Source organism: Kogia breviceps, chromosome 5, assembly GCF_026419965.1.
Source record: "Kogia breviceps isolate mKogBre1 chromosome 5, mKogBre1 haplotype 1, whole genome shotgun sequence".
NCBI lineage: Eukaryota > Metazoa > Chordata > Mammalia > Artiodactyla > Physeteridae > Kogia > Kogia breviceps.
This window is the reverse complement of record NC_081314.1, coordinates 33,294,655-33,314,857: the sequence shown is the minus strand read 5'-3', so window position 1 is coordinate 33,314,857 and position 20,203 is coordinate 33,294,655. Positions and strand designations below refer to the sequence as shown.

Here is a 20,203-nt window from a genome sequence, read left to right as displayed (position 1 = left end):
TAAATAGCTTCTAATTAGTTGATTAACTAATTCACTCAATTAGCAAATAGTTAGTGACCACATATAATGCTTGAGATGCTGTGTATTATATAAAGATAAGGGAGATTAGGTCTTCATTATGGGTCAGTCTATTGGGGAAACTCTAATACAAGTATAAGGTGGACCAAACTAAGTGCTCCTTGCTAGAGCAATCAGAAAGGGTTTAAAAGAGGGGAGGGATATTTAAGTTGTACTGTAAGAATGCATAAGATTTGGAATAACAGAGATGGAGTAACGTACATCTTGGAAAGCTGAACGCACATGAATAAAGGCACTAGGCCAGGATAATATAATGCATGTATGGGGAAAGGGAAATCATGCAATTTAACTAAAGTGAAAAGTGTGGGATGGAAAGTCACATAAAGTATGTCTAACCTACATGTTTCCAAACTTAAATATTTTCCTTTTCTTTCAAGGTATCAAAAATCAACCACCACAAGAAAAGTTGGGTTTAAACTGCTATATCAAGGCTCATATTCAATGAGCCTTGATACGTTATACTTTCTGGCAAGAATGTTAAACCTTTGAATAAATTAACAGGAAAAATCATCAAATCATTCTCCCCCTGTGTGTGTGTGTGTGTGTGTGTGTGCACGTGTGTGTGTGTGTGTGTAACAGAGAAATCACAAATAACGGGGAGGGGCGGGTGGTGGATTTAGTTTAATTCTTATAGAGTCAAGGGGAATTTGTTCAACTTTGTTTTGAGAATCTCATAATGCAAAAAGATAATGCCCATTTTTAATTGTAGAAATAATCTGTAAAGAAATGATAAACCAAATCGTACTGAGGCTTTGAGAAACTGCTGGGGAAACCTTATGGGATTCATCTGAGGGTCATTCAGTCTGTCTACAAAGTCCAATAAATGTAGAAGCATGACAGACACTTTTCAGTCTTCTGAGAGGGTCAGACTGAAGACTTCAGTTTCATGACATTGAACTCTTATGCTGGTATCTATATAATTATTTGTAATCATTATGAATCATAATCACTATGATGCAACTTATAAACATCTTAAAGGATCTTTCAGGATATTCCAAATTGTCTCACCTGCAGTGATTTCATTTAGGGGTATTTTTATCTTGTCTCACTTTTCAGTAATCTGAGTAATCAATTTTTCATTTTCATTGCTGAAACAGATCAATTCCTTAGCTCTCTTCTCTTTTATCCCCCCACTGGCTGACCACACTTTAACCACATTGATTATCTGCTGTAGCTCCCACTAGACTGGCATCTTTGTGAGAGTTGGGGTTATGGTCTCTCTTACAAACCTGATTCCTAAGCCTAACTTGGAATTCAAGGTGTGGTACCTAATATGTACTTAGTACCTGTCTGTTAAGTGATAAAGCGTATCTTTCTAAATCATAGAGACCACAGAATAGATACTCTTGTCATGTATATAAAACAAGCTTTGGGTTTGCAGAATGGCTTGGACTGCAGCCCCATCATTACTTAATAATATGACTTCAGGTGAGCTAGCCTTCTAAGTTCCAGCTTCTTCAACTAAAAAATGGAAATAAAAATGTCTCCTTGTCTGTTGTGATGATTGAAGATGATAATTTTGCAAAACATCTGTCATAGTGCCTGGAGTGTGATTACCTGCTTAAAATGTTGGTTCCTTTTTACTTCTTCTGTTGTCTATCACTTTTTCACAAATAACTATATTACTCAAAAATAAGTTAGCTTTCTAAATTCGAAGATGAGTTGACAACTAATTTTCATCATCTATCATGGATATAACTAAAAATGGACATATGCCAGTGGGGAAATTTGAGCATTCAAATAAAGTGATCCATAAATATAGACAGAGAATAAAATATATTTAATATCTCAAAGGCTTCATTATCACTTAGCAAAACCATTTGTTTCCTGATTGATTCCACTGCAGTGTCGACTAATTTGAAGGACATTTTGACCCAGTGTTTTGATTGCAATGACCTTTGACCCCCATCCCCATCTAGATACCATGATTTGGTTTATCTCATGCTCTTTGCTCCTTGTTCAAAGAAATAAAAACAAATTTTAATTATTTTATTCAATAAATAAATATGATTAGTAGAAATGAGACAAATACAGTTGACAATGTTTAAAACAGAGCAAGTTGAAATTGGTTAGTTTCCAAAACAAAACAAACAAAACAAAACAAAAATGACTTGATTGAAAATAAACATTCCTTAGGAAAACTGAATACAGCAAACATTGATTGGGGGAAAATTAGACATAGTAGAAATAATGAATAAAGAACAAAATTTGCAATAGCTAAAACTGTACAGAGTCAAATTTGTTATTCATCAAAAAATGATTGAAGAATAAAATCTTCTTGAAAAAAATTAGTTCTCAATTTAAAACTTAAATTGAGAAGATTGGACTTGATAGAAATGTTGTCACAAAAGAAAACTCATCCTATCTGATGTGGAATTTTTAAAAAATGATTGATGAATTAAATCTTTGGTGTAAAGTTTATGTATAAAAGAACTCGATACAAATAATTCCAATACAATAAAAAGAAAATGGAAGAAAATTGTTTAACCCTGCTGTATAGGTATTTGATTAAAAAATTAAATTAGTATGATGAAGTTCTAACAAGTTCATCTAGCCCTCTAGATGAGAAATCAAAAATGATGCTATCATTCTAATGGTAACGTCTGTATCCACTATACAATGGAAATGTCCTTGGGTTCAAGAGAGTGAGCACAGAACATTCACAGGATTAACATAGGATGTTCAAAATGTTAGGATCAAAACAGCTTGTATTCATCAAAATCAACTCACTATTTGGTCGAATAAAGATTTTTAAATTGTCTGATGTCTTTGAATGTAATTGTTGACAAAGAAAATAGAGTATTTTATTAAAATAATTCCATTAAACTTGCCATCCAAAGAAGGAATCTTTCCTTTCTAAAGAATGAAAAATATTTGATTCACTAATTTAAAATAATGTCAAATCTGTTTTTAAACTTGGCAGTGGCAATGAATTTCTGTCCTCTCTCTCTCTACCTCTTTCTCTCTTTCTATCTCCCCCTCATCTCTCCCTCTCTCACCACACACAGTACAGCCATGGTATCTGTAATGACCGCCATAACATGACTTGCTTACACCGGTTGTCTAGCATGTTCTCAACAGAAAAATCACAGAGAATCACATACCCTCAGTTATCAACAAAAAAATACTGGATTATTCATTTAAGAATATCTAACCCTTCAGAATCCTATTACACATAGTATTATTTTTTGGATTTTTGCAGATACATTTGCATTGCTATGAATAAACGTTTTTGTATGAAACACATAAAACACTGTATGTGAAGACCAGAATCATGTATGTTCACTTATGACAGACTCTTAATGCAACTCAGGTGCTGACTGACTCTTTGAAATTGTTTTGTTGGTGACTCTCAAGTGGATCAGAGTCACTACATATCTCAAAATATACCATTTAGCCACAGAATAGCTTTGCAACCTGTGAACCTAAACCAGTGTATTTTAAAAATTAATGGAATTAGCTAGCACTACAGCATGATTTTATGGGCAGATGATAAAATTAGAAACACCGCCCTCCTTCTCTGCATCACATTAAAAAAAACTCAATCTTGACAAAATTCCATTTCAGGCTAGAAAGATGGCTAAAAATAAGCCCGTCATCCCTGACCATCGGCAGCATGTTTTCGGTAAAGACTGCAGGCAATTTGGACACCGACTTCCATGCTGTAAATAAAGTTACATATAATTTCTTGGGAACAAAATCAGCTGATTTTGTTTACTAAAATAATGATTTTAGTAAAACACCACATATTGGCAATAGCAATCATGATGGTTACATCAATAGCAACTGTAGTATTGGCGGCAGTAAAATTAACATGTACTGAAGATTTAGTAACCACTTTATATTATTTAATCCTCATAACACCTGATGAGCAGCTAATCCTGTCTCTGTTTTATAGATGAGGAGACTGTACCTTAGACAGGTAAGTAACACAAACAAAACTGACACAGGTGGACTTTCCTGGCAGTCCAGTGGTTAAGACTCCGTGCCTTCCCTGCACGGGGCACAGGTTCCATCCCTGGTCAGAAGGGTTCTGGATGCCATGTGGTGCAGTCAAAGAAAACAAAACAAACAAAAAACTGACTCAGGTAATAAGCGGAGGAGCCAGGCTGTGAAATGAATCTAGAACTCACATTTGTAAAAACTGTCATATGAGATCAGTATATATATATATATATAGGTTCACAGGGGGCTGTCAAGCCAAAGGTTCATTTTCAATACCCTCAGAAGAGAAAATGGGTATAGAGTTCGAAAGCTACCTAAAGTTACGTGACATTAGCTTTTATTTCTGTCTTCAATATTTCAACTGACTGAGTCTTCCGATATCCAATTTCTGTCAGTCTATAGGATGGTGGAGTGAACAAATACACCAAGATACAAATCCACCGTTTTTAAAAAGAGGGTCTTCCTAAATCATCTCTATCTTGAATGGGGTTCTTGGATCTGAGTTTCTGAGAAATTAAAATTGGGTTTTTGTCTCTGTCTTTCCTGACGAATCTCAATGAAAAAAAAAAAAAAATCAAGAATCTGAAGTCCAAGTAAAGGACATGTTACCAAGGAGATTTTGGCAATAGTCTCCAATAGACTACAAAACATTTTAATTATTTCTTCTGTTTGTAGCAAGTTGGAGAAACTCTAAATAAAAAGCACATAGCTACACATACACATATGACAAGAATGGAGAGAAAAGAGGTCTTGAAGTTTTCATTGCCAGATATCTAATTAGTTTAGATAAAATGTGTAATTATCTTCTATTTCTTATTATGTAGCCACGAGTTATGTCCATGCTTGTTAAAATCTCCAATGGGGAAAGTGTTCCAGTGGAAATTCTTTATAAATTCAGTCCCCTTCATAAAAATATTCACACAATTAGGATAACAAACAGAGGAATACTCTTCATTAGTTCAAGTCTGTAGACTGTGAGAACAATTTTAACATATACTCACTACTATATATAAAATAGATAACCAACTAGGACCTACTGTACAGCACAGGGAACTGTACTCAATATCTTATAATAACCTATAATGGAAGAGAATGTATTGATAATAAAAGAATATATATGTGTATATATATGTGTATATATATATATATATATATATATATATATATATACACACACCTGAATCACTTTTCTGTACACCTGAAACTAAATTAACATTTAAATCAACTATATTTCAATAATTTTTTTTAAAATTAAAAAATAGCATGCGTATCCCTTTTCACGAGAATGTTCAGCTGGACTAAATAGTTTGGCAAATATCATGAAGAAAAGTATTTTCTGTGTTTTTCCCTCTTGAGTTTGTAGTAAAGTTCCTAAAAAATCAGGTCACGCCTTCTCTGGCTTCTCGGGGATTGTATCTGCACATCATCAGTCAAGACACCAACCCATTATTTTGGTCACATCCTTCTTTTTACTCACTTTGAGTCTGAGATGGCAAATTGGTGACCTATGGGCTTGATCAGGCCCCCAGAAACATATTTTGGTGGTGACACTATGCTTTTCAAGTTCTTAATTATTTGCCAATACTTTACCCCCAAAAGCCAAGATTTACCCCCAAATCCCAAGTTCCAAATTCTCTGGAAAAATCAGATGTGGTCAAACGTCATCTACACCGGTGCTGGGCTGAGGTCAAAATTGGTTCCCTCAGATGGGGCTTGCTTTCTCCACTTCAGTCATGAATGCTAGGCCCCTTTCTCCTCCAGGTCTTTTATTTTGTGACACCAGCTGTTCAAGAATTTTCTAGACTAAACAAATTCATCTCATCCACTCACTGTTCCTCAAACACTTTGTGAGATTTCCTACTTCTATGGTTTTATTCACACCATGTCCCTACCTAAATGTTCTCTAATGCATCCTCTCCAAAGCTGTACTCATCTTTTGAAGCCAGCTCAAATGCCATCTTCAGAGAGATTCAGTTAGAATCACTTCTACTTCTTTCTAAATGACTGAGGAAGTTGTTGCCTATACAAACTTACGCCAAAACAATATTATAAAAAAACAATTGTGCGAATTTTTATGTCCACCTCTTGAATTTCTAACAACAAAGTACACTTCTAGAAGTCAAGCTCTAGGATTCCTTGTCTTGCTCACAGCTCATAACACTGTCCTTCTTAGGGCCTCAAGAAATATTTATTTTATAGTAAATACTAAGAACTTTGCAGAGTTTAAATGCACCAATCTCAAAGAGTTCTTTTTCTGCTCTATTTTTCTCTATATCTGTAGTCTTCTAGGAAAATAATCTGCAGTATGTTAAACTGTCACTTATCCCAAAAGAATTATTATGATTAATATAGTAGCTGGAAAGAAATAATTGTATATTAAGCACATTTGATGATGTCTTCTTAAGACGGTTGTGTAATTTATTTTTCTGGTAACTGAACAATTCCGTCTGAAGAATTGAAGATTTGAGGTCTTAAGTTTAAATGATTTTCCCCCATAAAGGCATTCCAAGTGGGAATAGGCCTTGAGTAATTAACCCTTATTCAATTTGCTTTTTACGGATTAGATTACAACCATTTTTATATTTCAAAGGTAACATAGAAAATTACACTGGAATTTAAGTTATGTTATTTTTGGCAGAATTGAAGACTGTGGTTCTGGCAAGATTATGAACTTAGCTTATGTGTTTCTGATAGAAACACTGGAAATATACAGATGCTTCCGAAAGAGGAAGTGAAATGTACGTATGCAAAAATGAGGAGCCGAGGTGGTGATGCTGATGGGGAGACAGGGATGGGCAGCTGGTCAGAAGTAATAGTGACTGTGGGCTTGGGTTTCATGGCCATCTGTGCACAGGAGAGAACACTTAAATGCTATAAACGCTGGAACTGACATCTTGTATACAACTGGGATACTAAGTGTGATACATTCAGGGAGAAGGGTAGAAATAATTTACCCAACAGCTTACAGGAATGACAAGGAAAACTAGAGTTTGAAAAAAGTGGTCTTCTGAGAGAACTTTAAAAATTTAGGCTTGTGTCTTGCATGCACTGGTGTCTGAATGTGTACCATCCATGAGTCACAGACACCGTGGCACTAAGAAGTTTTTTAAAATTTGATCCCAGAGCAGGGGAAAATCGTACTATCCTTGACAAAAGCAAGCAAACAACAACCAAAATTCTGGGTATTCTCATACCTCAATCTGCACATGATTTTTTTTTTTTTTTTTTCCTGTACACGGGCCTCTCACTGCTGTGGCCTCTCCCATTGCGGAGCACAGGCTCCAGACGCACAGGCTTGGCGGCCATGGCTCACGGGCCTAGCCGCTCCGCTGCATGTGAGATATCCTCCCGGACTGGGGCACGAACCTGTGTCCCCTGCATCGGCAGGCGGACTCTCAACCACTGCGCCACCAGGGAAGCCCTGCACAGGATTTTGACAAGGAAGAAGCCCTATTGAAGATGAGCTCACAATAAATTTTTTTTTAAAGTACAAAAGAGGAAATAGGTTACCTTTTGCAAGAGTTGGATGAACAAAAAATTAGCACACAACGAACTTGAATTAATAAAATAAAAATGAAGAAATACAATAAGATAGTATGTTTTTTACAATATTTAAATTCAATTCAGAAGCTTGATATCATGGACAAAAAACAAGAAACTGGAACTATAAAAGGAAACCAAAAAACTATGGAAAATGAACAGAGGTCTGAAAAAGCACCAAATAAAACTTCCATATGTAGTTTTCCAGAAAATAGTTAATAAGAATCTATAATATAGCTATAATTAAATTCAGAAGCTTGATCTAATGGACATATATAAACCTTGAACTAAAAATTATATCCAAAAAATTGTATGCACATAATATCCTCACATAAAGAATATACACAATTGAGCCTCAAAAAACAGTGAAGAATCAGTATCACAGAGACCAAATTCTGTAACAAGCAATGGATATAATTAGAAATCAATAACAAAGTGTTAATTTCAAGTTCCATATAATTTGAAAAACGTTTAAAGACTTCAACACTTAACAATATATAGCATTAAATGGATTATTTAGGAAAGAGAAACTGAAAATTAATGAGATAGAGGGTCTAATTTACCAAAGAGGAAATTAGAGTGACTCTCTACATCAAAAAAAATATGTTCTGGGGCTTCCCTGGTGGCGCAGTGGTTGAGAATCCGCCTGCCCATGCAGGGGATACGGGTTCGTGCCCCGGTCCGGGAAGATCCCACATGCCGCGGAGCAGCTGGGCCCGTGAGCCATGGCCGCTGAGCCTGCGCGTCCGGAGCCTGTGCTCCGCAACGGGAGAGGCCACAACAGTGAGAGGCCCGCATACCACAAAAAAAAAAAAAAAAAAAAAATATGTTCTACCGTGTTATACCTTACTTACACAGGGAAATGAAAATTTAAACAACAATTAGACATTACTTTACACCCTCCACTCCCCAACACCCTCAAAGATTTTCACAAGTTTAAAAACATTGGTAACAATTGTTGGTGAAGCTCTGGGGAAAGAACACATATAATATGACCAACTAAATAATTAATGAATACAAGTGCTTCAGAGAAGAATTTGGCAATATGTATTAATTTTGCAGATGCACAAGCTCTTTGACCCAGAGAAATTCTTGCATATGCACACAGAGAATCTTGTATTTGATTGCTCATTGCCCAGTACTTGCCATAGTGAGAGGTGCAGTCAATTCAGTAGGGGAGTGGATAAATAAACCAAAATGATGAGTAAACTGGCTTACTGTACAATAGAATTCTATTAAACAGTTAAAAATAAATATATAAGGTTTATATCTAAGATGGATTGATCTTAAAAAAAAGTTCAATGAGAATGTAAAAAAGATACAAAGAAGAGAGAAATCCCAGCTCCTGTGTATTTTATCTGTGTATCTAGGTCAAGTCATACAACCTATGTGCCTCAGCTTTCTCATCGGTAAATAGAAATGATAACAGTATTGGGCTCATAAAATTATAGCAAGATGCCTTGAACAGTGCTTGGCACTGAGAAAGCCCCATGTATGCCTGTTATTATTATTACTTCTTACATTTGTGATGATTTATATGGAAGATAATGAGGGAAAATAATATCTTATATTGTTTTACTAATACATTTGTATAGTAACAACAGCGCCTATGAAAATTTTATGCACCAACTTTAGAATAGTAAGGAGGACAGATGGAGGGAGTTGGGCAGAATTGAAATGTCGTGGGGCTCTGGATTCATCAGTGATATTGCATTGATTTTAAAAAAAGAAATAAAGCAAATATGTTAAAACAAAATGTTAAAAAAGATATAATTTTTAGAAGGTGACCATTATACTCATTCTAAACATTTCTATGTTATAAAAATATTTCATAATTTAAAAAGTAAATTTCCAGGAAATTTCAAACTTTTCAAGGTTTAGTTTCTTTTTTCTAAGGTGAGGTTGAAAATATCTGTCTCATGGGATTTCAATAAAGATCAGATTAGAAAATGCATTCAAATATATTAAGCACTGCACCATGCATGTAGTAGGTGGTGCTTAATAAATGTAAGCTAAATATTAATCTGATATAAATCATTGTTTTCAAAAAATGTGAAGAAAAAATAAATTTGTAAGTTATTTTTCTACTCATTAAATTTATTCCTAGTTCACAGATATGATGGGGAATGGAAAAGCATAGGAAAGTGAAAAATAGGAAGAACTCAATTGTTGCTGGTTTAGGACTTTATAACCAGGAGTATTACATTCACACAATGTCCCAAGGCTTTTTAAAACTTTGCTACTCAAAGTGTGGTGTGGGGTCCAGTAGCCCTGATTTCACTGGGGAAGTGGTAAAAATGCTGGATCTCAGGCTCCACCTCAGATTTACTGAATTAGAATCTGCTTTTTAATGCAATCCTCACTTAATTTCAGTGCACATTAAAGTTCAAGACCCTGCTTCCAAAAAAAAAAAAAAAATTAAGTCTTGGAGTCCGTCACTAGGGTCCATTTTAATGGTTAGAAATCTTCATTTTAGGCTTTTTCTCCCCTTTCTTTATTTCATGTATTCTCAAGAATAGGAATCTACAGATCAGGGTTATCTTAAAATGTTTATATAATCCTTTACACAGAACCTGAAAATGTAGAGTACTGGACAATTCTACCTTCTTGAGGAAAATTTGATAGTTATTGAAATACAATATCATAAGCCTGGTCATTTTTTTTCCCCCATTACATGTGGTTTGTAAATGCTACGCAGTTAATAACTAGAGAGCCATTCAAATCAATCAGCTTTTATGATGTTTTATCCAATGAGGATCAGGAGATTTAAGACTAAAATTGTCAATGAAAATTTGAAAATGATATTCTTGGGCTTTTTTTTTTCCCGTGATACAGATACACATTTAGACATCTGCAGTGGATACATGTACTCCAGCCAAAGGATTAAACGATAAAAAAAGCTTCCCTCTATTACACTATACTCTCAGCTCTAACTTTTGAAGCAGATCATTTAAAGTTCAGTGTGTCATAGCCTTAGAAACAGAGATAGCTTCGAGAAAGAATGTAAGTTAGTGTTTTAGGTACAAAAGAGAGCTACTGACCACGGTGCAGTCTGCTTGTGGAAGCACAGCTTGGTAAGTATAACTGTTAGGCTGACACAGCAGCACAGACTGCGTTACCGGGAGCAAGATGCACTGAGAATTACAGCAGCCCCATCTTTCAGCTAATTCCATCTGACATTTGATGTTTGAGAGAGGTATGATGATTTACAGAAGCATTTTAATAAATGTTTTTATAAATGTTATTTTTTTTATTAGGGTAAAGTTGTTATTGTAGAAGACTTTTGTCTGTTTTTTTGAGGGGTGGGCTGTCTAAAACCCTATGTGAAGGGGGTATTCTCCCCTGTGTATAGTAATGGAGAGACACAGGGTCCCACTTCTAACCATGAAAGTGTAAGGTGGGGGGATCCCTCCTTGCCCAGCAGTCTGTATCTGAACGTATGATGTAAGTGTGACCAATCGGATTCTCCTTTCAGGGACTGTGAATCAGAGAGGAACAGAAGGTTAGGACTTGCTCATGGCATCTACAAAGGCAGAAACACGTCCAGGCCATCTTTGCAAAATGTCAGCAACTGTGCTTCTTGCACTAGGGTATCTGGATCTGCCTTGGCTCACATTCTTTTCCCAAGTCTTGTTCTCCATTCTTCTATTTCTGAGTCTGCATGTCCTGCTAATGCATTCCTTTTCTGTGTTTGCTTGCAATCAAGAATCGTCACTGATACAGAAATATCACCTCTTCACTAGATTTGTATTTTTTTAATGAATTTTTGTTATAGTTGATTTACAATGCTGTGTTAGTTTCTGCTGTACAGCAAACTGAATCAGTTATACATATACATATATCCACTCTTTTTTAGATTCTTTTCCCATATAGGTCATTACAGAGTATTGAGTAGAGTTCCCTGTGCTATACAGTAGGTTCTCATTAGTTATCTATTTTATATATAGTAGTGTGTATATGTCAATCCCAATCTCCCAATTTATCCCTCCCCTGTCCCTTTCCACCTTGGTAACCATAAGTTTGTTTTTTACATCTGTTACTCTATTTCTGTGTTGTTCACTACATTTGAACAGCACTGCTACTTCAGCTCTATATAGCTCATTGATGTAAGTTTAAGTAGGTGGCTGCAGTTTGAAAATGGCCTCAATTAGTGATTAAGAGTGGAGGTGGTGGTCATGGTGGTAGTTATAAGGTGCAAGAACATAATATGTACCAGAAACTATGTGAAGCACGTCAACCTGAGTTACCTGTAATTCCTCAGAAAACACTGTCAGGATCAGTACTACAACACCCATTTTACAGATGAGGAGACTAAGATTGTTGTATAAAAAGTCACACATTGAAGTCACCTTGACCAAAATCACAGGTCTGGTAAATCTCCAAAGCAAGATTCAATTCCAAATCTTTCTAGGTTAAATCAGAACCATTATATTCTCTCCAGGATGCTAATGGAGCTCTTTAAGGACTAACTCAATGTCATTAACTGAACTTTATAAATGTCATTAACTGAACTTAATAAATGATAACTAAAATAATATATCCCTACATTAACTGGGATGTAAGGAAACAAGTAAGGTCTTCTTTATTATTATTATTATTTTAAATTGAAGTGTAGTTGACTTACAGCGTTGTGTTAGTTTCAGCTGTACAGCAAAGTGTTACTGAATATATATATATATATATATATATATATACTGAATATATATATATTCAGTAACATAGACATATATATATATATATATATATATATATATATATATATTCTTTTTCAGAGTCTTTTCCCTTATAGGTTATTACAAAATATGGAGTATAGTTCCCTGTGCTGATTCAAAGCCTTCTAACACATTTTTAGCTAGGTATTTATTGAAGTCTTCTTAAAGAAATGTTCTGAAACATTTCTTCACAGTGAAAACAAAATTTTAAATTTAAAAGCCACACTTAGACTTGAAGCACTATGTCTAAATTCCATAAAAGTTTGTTATATCCCAAGAAGCATGTAAGGTAGATGTTGAACCTCTCCTCTATATTAGTTTTGAAGGGAAAATATCCTATTTGTGTGTAATTACGAGGCTATGTGAAAATTACTTATTTTCAGAGGCTGGCTCAAAAAGAAAGTTTGGGCAGATATATTATTTTGAAGATACATGTAAAAATGTATATAATAACTTATGGAGCACTGTGACTAAACTTGAAGGCAACACTTTTAAAGCCATTACTTAATACTCTTCCCATATAAGATGATAAGTATCACTAGTCCCAGGTCATAGTACTTTCTTTATTAGAAGTAACTGTCTTAATAAAATAGTAATGATGGTTACAATAGCTACTATTTATTGAGCAGTTACTAGGTGGCGGGCACAGTGCTAAATGCTTCACAGAGATTGCCTACTTTAATACTGGCGAGGGCCACTTTACAGATATTGAAAAAGAAACAGAGCAAAACATCTCCCCCTGCCTCCTGGGGTTCTATATTCAAAGGATCGCTGCTCGAGAGAGAATTTTAAGCCTTGCTGTAGCCTTAGATGAAGCCCAAACTCTAAAGCTTAGCATGAATTGTCTTTAAAGATCTGGTCCCTGATGACCTACCTCTTTAGCCTCATCACTTCACTACCATACCCCCCTTCACCTTTTATGCTGGTTCTAGTGAACGGCTTCATACAGTCCTGTCCCTGCTGTGACACATGCCCGTTCTTCAGCATCCGTAGAGACAAGACTATTCATTCTTGAAAACTCAGCTCAACTTGGAAATGCCTCTTCTGATAACCTGTTAGATTTAGTTGCCTCCCCTCTATGCAGGTTCTTGCTACAGAACATACTGCACTGCCATATATCCATTGAATTATTTGTCTGCTTTTCTTACTGGACTTTAAGTGCCATGACATTAAGTATATTATTATTTTCTTCTTTTTTTAATTGAAGTATCGTTGATTTACAACGTTGGGTTAGTTTCAGGTGTACAGCAAAGTGATTCAGTTAAATATATGTTAAATAAATATTATATTAAATATTAAATATATATATTCAGTTAAATATATATATTTAATCTTTTTCAGATTATTTTCCCTTATAGATTATTACAAGATATTGAGTAGAGTTCCCTGTGCTATAAGTAGGTCCTTGTTGCTTATCTATTTTATATATAAGAGTGTGTCTATGTTAATCCCAAACTCCTAATTTAAGTATATAATTTGTTTTGGTATCTCCAGTGCCTAACACAGGACCAAGCATGCAGTGGGCACTCAAAAAATATTTTTTGAATAAATGGCCAAATCTTAAGTTACCACCCTATTTATTCTTTCTATCTTCCTGCTGGAAAGAATTTGCTAAATAACCATTCCCCATTATATCATAATGCTCAAAATTATGAGAAGGACTTCTACACAAGAAGTTAGGGAATCTAGGTTCTTGTCCCATGATTGTCCTTTAGTAATGAAAAGACCTTGAAGACTGATTCATTCAACAATTTTCTTTTTACGCATTTGCCATGCACCAGAAACTGTACAACACAGTGAGGAGGCAGCAGTGGACACAAGTGACAAAAGTCCCTTCCACCAGAAAGCTTGTATAACCTAGAGTTGGATTTCTCACCATAAAATCAAATAGCTGGACTAAGGTCCTTCCAGGCTTAAAATTCTATGAAACAATAAGCCAAATCTCAAATTCCTTAAAATATAATATAGGAACACATAAGAATATGAAATAAAATAGAACACCAGGCAAATCTGTTCATAATTGCCTCTGATACAATTAACCTAGGAGTATTAATTCTTCCTTACAAAAATAGATATATTATAGAGAAGTGACATTATGAAACATTTTTTAAAGGTTAACTTTGGTTTGGTCTGATGAAAAATATTTGAACCCTCTCTAGTTGTAAGTACAAGAGCATGCCTGTCAAGGACAAAAAGGGGGAAAAATCATTTCAAGGAAATTAACAATGATGAGAAAGGAAGATGTATTTTATTCCTTAGGAAGATGAATCTGTTCTGTACATCTAATGTTAGTCAGAACATAAAGAACAATGTGTTCTCTAATCAAGTTTTATGTGTGTGATGAATTTTTTGATTCGTGGTAATTGTACTAAAAAGGTAAAGCATATTATTAGTGGACAAATTACATAGTAAAAACTAAATTAGCCTAGACTCTCAGCTGGTTCATTACAAAATTAGGTAGGGAAGGTCATAATTATTTAATTTGTGTCCAAATCTCAGCTGGAGAATGTTCCAAATGAACAAATGATCCAAGTAATTTTAGGGGAAGGGAAAGTCCTTGTAGCCAAGCTTAAAAACCCAATATTGACAGACATAATTAGCATACTACCTTCCTGACCATATCCCTAGAGGTGTTTGGACAGGAAATCTAATTCTCTAAAGATAAATGTTCTGTTATTTTTTATCATAAAAAACCATATCAATTTCTTGACATGCTATGATCATAGGATGTCCTTCCTGACACGTCCCTCAAATTTGTTGACCTTGGATGATTGATTGCTTCTGCTGGTTAACATGGGCACTGAGCTATGATAGAAAATAGATACACAATATTAAACTCACAAAACTGGGTTTGTTCTTCCATTAAAGTCATAAATCATGGATCCTGAAAGAGCCTTTCAAGTTACGTAGTGAGTTTTCTCATGTTGCTGATGAAGAAACTGAGGCCCAGACAGGTGAACAAAATTACTGCAAATCTCACAGTTGGCAGGGGTTGGAGCCATGATGAAAGGAGAGATCCATCGCCTCCCAGCCCAATGTCCTTCCCATCATTTTATTTTGCCAATAGTTAGCTCTCTTTGTGAGCTAACTTCCAGCTTACAAGCCCCCATACATGACACTGACCCATATCACCAGGACCAAGAGTAGGCGTGCAAGGGGGCAATGCAGATGAAGTTCAGGGAGTTGGCTTCTTTTTTCTTGGAAAACAAATGCCTCTGCATATTTGTGGGAAGAAAAACATCAGCTAGTTTGTCAGTCTGCAGCAGGACTGGTATGTTGGAAATGAAACACAAAGCTTTCCTCCTCTAACTAAATTTGACAGCGTGCATAAGCTGAATTTCCCCATCTGGAGACTCTCAGACTAGACAAGCCTTACAAATTAATATGTGTGTATAGGTCTGGGGCCTGAAGGAAATGAGGTCAGGTCCGAAAAGGAATCAGGTGGCTGGCCACAAATCAGAACTTTAACATGGATTCACAGCAAAGGGAGGAGGATCTAATGCTGTAATTCACTGAAGAGCATTAGGACCATGCTAGGGTCTGTGACGAGGAAGCCGGAGGACAAAGTTACGAAGAAGGAAACGATACTGAAGGACAGAAAATGTTTTCATCCAAGTACAATCCAAACTTTGATACTCCTTTTAATCAAATCTTCTCTTTCCCCATCCCTTCTCTCTCTCTCTCTCTCTCTCTCTCTCTCTCTCTCTCTCTCTCTCACACACACACACACACACACACACACACCCCTCATGTTCTCTTTATGCAGGATATTTGTGCTCTCATTCTACTGTCTTATTTCTCTCTTTACTTTGTTTCTGAGAATGGAGGTCTACAGCAAGGCATAGAAAAAGTGCTTTGATAAGGAAGATAAAACAATTCAGGATGCATTAGTTTCTTTGTGTACCTCAAGGACAAAATTGAGATGTGTAGGAGCTTTTTTTTTTTTTTTTTCTTCAGTACGCCGGCCTCTCACTGCTGTGGTCTCTCCCGTTGCGGAGCACAGGCTCCGGACATGCAGGCTCAGCGGCCATGGCTCACGGGCCCAGCCGCTCCGCGGCATGTGGGATCTTCCTGGACCGGGGCATGAACCCGTGTCCCCTGCATTGGCAGGCAGACTCTCAACCACTGCACCACCAGGGAAGCCCTGTAGGAGCATTTTTAAGAACGTAGACAGGAGACTCACTCCCTTGAACCTGCTTTCTTAAGGTCCCCAGCTCATTCTCCAAAGATGTCCTTTAAGGCTTTGTACATGCCCTATGGTGACAGAGTGGCATTTAATAAGAGTCCACCCAGGGATGCTCCAAATGCACTCTGCCACTAAAGTGCTGGTATAAGAAGTTAGAACATTTTTTTCTCTTGAGAATCTCTATGGCTTTATCCCTGGGCAAAGGTCTGAGCTTCTTTCAAAAGTCCAAGATTGATTTTTTGGAGGAGAAGATAAGTGAAGGATTTTCTAGCTAACCAAGAAATATATTCTCTGATTAAATGTCAGATTAAGAAGAAAACATACCCTACATAAGGTACTATGACAATTCTCTAAAAGGAAAGACTGTGAGAAGAATGCAGATATTTTAGGATAGAGGGTTATAGCCTCCAGAATTTTCATTTTTTTAGAAAGTTCTTGTGGTTGATATAAGTTTAAAAATGTGTTCATGTGCAGAACATTTCAGATTCATTTATGCAGAATTATGTAACACTTGAAACAACTCCCTTAAATTCCCATGGATTATGCGGACACAAAATTTTACAAATTATATTTGTAAATATCCTTTCTTCTGTATCATCACAAGTTCTCAAAGTATACTAAATGTAGAAGTCAGTATGATAGTGCTGTCTCTCTCTTTTTTTAAAGGAGAAACTAGTAGAGATATCCTTTTTATTATTCACTTGCCACCTCAAATACAAGTGATCATTTTCTTAAGATTTAAAAATATTGTAATGACTGGCCAGTTCCCCATGATTTACTGTTACTAGCCCTTCATTGGATATGCCAAGATAAGATCACACATTACTTAGCTAAACACTTCTACAGACGCACTGGGCATTTTTAAAAGTTCACCCATTGAGAACTTAACCCAATTCTCTTTGAAAAAAAATGCAAGGTTGTTCCAGAAAACTTTCTCAAAAGAAATCACTTGTACCATGGACCCTCTCCACACCCCCCCAAAAAAGATGAGACAAATCGACAGTCAGAAAACATATATTTATAGCCTCATCTTTCACCTCCTCCAAGTTCTAGACAATCTTCTATTTTTCCCTTAAAAATGGAAAATGAGACAAATGTAAGCCCTTACCAACTTCCCACTTCAGAAGGCTGTTGTCTTCCCTCTCCATTTTTCCAATGACATACCAGATACACGCCATCCAGTGTGCAAGAAGGGCAAACATGGACATGAGCAGGGTCAGGACGATTGTGCTGTGTTGGGAATAACGGTCCAACTTCTGCAGGAGACGCAGAAGGCGCAGCAGCCGGACGGTCTTCAGGAGATGCACGAGAGACACCTGGGGGGGGGGAAACAGAGCCGCACAGCTTGGCTCACGGAGTCATTACATCCACAACAGTCACTTTAGCTACAGCCACTCTGGGAAGTTCTTGAAATTAAGTATAATCGGGATTCCAAAGCTGTGACCATTTTATGACCATTTCTATGTCGTTTCCTGATATATCGGAAGTTGATAAAAGATGATAAGGCAATTTAATTTCTTTGAGTGAATACTTATCTTCCTTAATTAAGATGTATCTTTTTTTCTCTACCTATATGACTGAAGATAATTTTATACATTCTGATATACAACTGAAACACATTATGGGATCGGGATTGAATAGAAGATGTCTCCACCCCTTTCTTTTAATTTCTTTCAATTCCACTTCCCCTTCTCCATGTAAGGGAGCTGCGTTATAACAAAACTTTGTATAGACTGAAGTAAAACCCTGTAAAGTGATAGCAAAAGTAACTTAGGTTTCTTATTTTTAAATAGTGAGATCTAAAAACTTGAGTAAGATCTGCTCACAAGTACCAGTAGCACCTCTTGCCTTATGTGCTTTGCTATTGTCCTTCTAACATTATCAAAGACAAAGAAAACATTTGCCTGGAGCACATACATTCTGCGCTTTCTGTTAAACAAACATGCTTAGGGAACCAAAATCAAATGGAATAAAATTTTGGAAAAACCTTTTGCCTCTGTATGAACTAGAACAACAGACTTGTAGTTAAGGAGTTAGTTTCTTGACTTTAAGGCTCAACTGAAAAATGTGCACCATTGGTGTCCATCAGAAAGGTCAATGTCACTATTACAACACATGTGGTGCACTAATATACACTCTTTTTAATACCTTCCAAGAGAAAACAAAAGTCAAATAAAACGTTAACTCATATGCAAATAGAATCTGACAAGTTTCTTGACCTATTCTAATTTTGGGGGGTGAACCATAAATAGAGGGTAAGGAAGTGGTTTGATGACTACACCTAAGAATAATTTTTCCTTTACAGGCAGAATCATAAACAAGGTCAGCATCTTTTGAGATTCTGCCTTTGTAATTATCTGGAGTCAACTGATTTCTCCCTCTTCCAGCCATCTTCCCTTATCTCCAAGAAAAATGTACCTAGAGCAGTGCCTGACACGTAGGAAGTGCTCAGTAAATTTGTGTTAAATGAGTGAATGGATAAGCTATTATGTGAAGATGCAAAACACTCCAGGCTCACTATAACAATAGATATTCAATAAAAGTGTCTTCCACTGTAATCTTGTGAATTATTCTATACTGAAATATAAAAACATCATAAGGATGGGAATTCCCTGGTGGTCCAGTGGTTAGGACTCCACAATTCCACGGCAGGGGACCTGGGTTCGATCCCTGGTCAGGCAACTAAGATCCTGCAAGGTGTGGTGTGGCCAAAAAAAAAAAAAAAAATCATAAGGTCAATTGAGGAAGTGGCCAGGTAGCTGTGGCCTTTTATTCCTTTTTGTGGGTCTTCTGGGTACAGTTTTACTTTCTTCTCCTTCATACTCACGTTCTCATCTATCATTTCTCCAGCTGATTGTAAGTCAGGTGCAGTTTCTACTTTGTGGCTTAGAGGAATTACTAGGTGTGAAATTTATTTTATAGGTAGGTGAATTTGATAAATAGATAACAATTTTGTAAGGAAAGTGAATCCTGGAGCAGAACTCTCAAATGGAGGATACCATCTGCTATGGACTGAATTGTGTTCCTGCAAATTTCATATGTTGAAGCCCTAACCCCCAGTGTGACGGTATTTGAGATGGGGTCTTTGGGAGGTAATTTGGTTTAGATGGGGTCATGAGGGTGGGGTCCTCAAGATGGGATTAGTGCCTCTATAAGAATAGACCAGAGAGCCCTCTCTCTTGTTCGCTACCCACCCCAATCTCTCTCTCCCTCCCCTCGCTGTATGAGGGCCACGTGAGGACGTGGAGAGAAGACAGAAGTCTACAAACCAGGAAAAGAGTCCTCACCAAGAATCAAATTGGCTGAAAGCTTGATCTTGGACTTCCCAGCCATCAGGAGAGTGAGAAATAAATTCCCGTTGTTGAAGCCATCCAGTTTATGATATTTGCATATAGCTGCCTGAGTAGACTAACACACCATCTGAATATAGAGTATTGATGCAGGCAAGCTCCCCATTTTCTCTGTCCAGAAAGGGGATGTAGGGATTCCCTGGTGGCGCAGTGGTTGAGAATCCATCTGCGGATGCAGGGGACACGGGTTCGTGCCCCAGTCCGGGAAGATCCCACATGCCGCGGAGCAGCTGGGCCCGTGAGCCATGGCTGCTGGGCCTGCACGTCTGAAGCCTGTGCTCCGCAAAGGGAGAGGCCAAGAAAGGGGATGTTTTGAGGGAAGAATGTGAGGCTGCCCTTACATGAGAACAACAGTCATTTACAAAAATAAGGGACATGAGTCTGGGAGTCCA

The 20,203-nt window shown here is 36.6% G+C and overlaps 1 protein-coding gene across 1 annotated transcript in view; it reads right to left on the bottom strand.

Annotated features, from left to right (window-relative positions):
* KCNH8 (potassium voltage-gated channel subfamily H member 8) overlaps window positions 1–20,203 on the bottom strand; it is a 413,967-nt gene that overhangs the window by 116,804 nt on the left and 276,960 nt on the right. Inside the window, exon 7 of the mRNA XM_059064162.2 lies at window positions 17,570–17,777. Within this exon, the coding sequence (XP_058920145.1) occupies window positions 17,570–17,777 (208 nt within the window). The remainder of the gene's footprint in view (window positions 1–17,569; window positions 17,778–20,203) is intronic.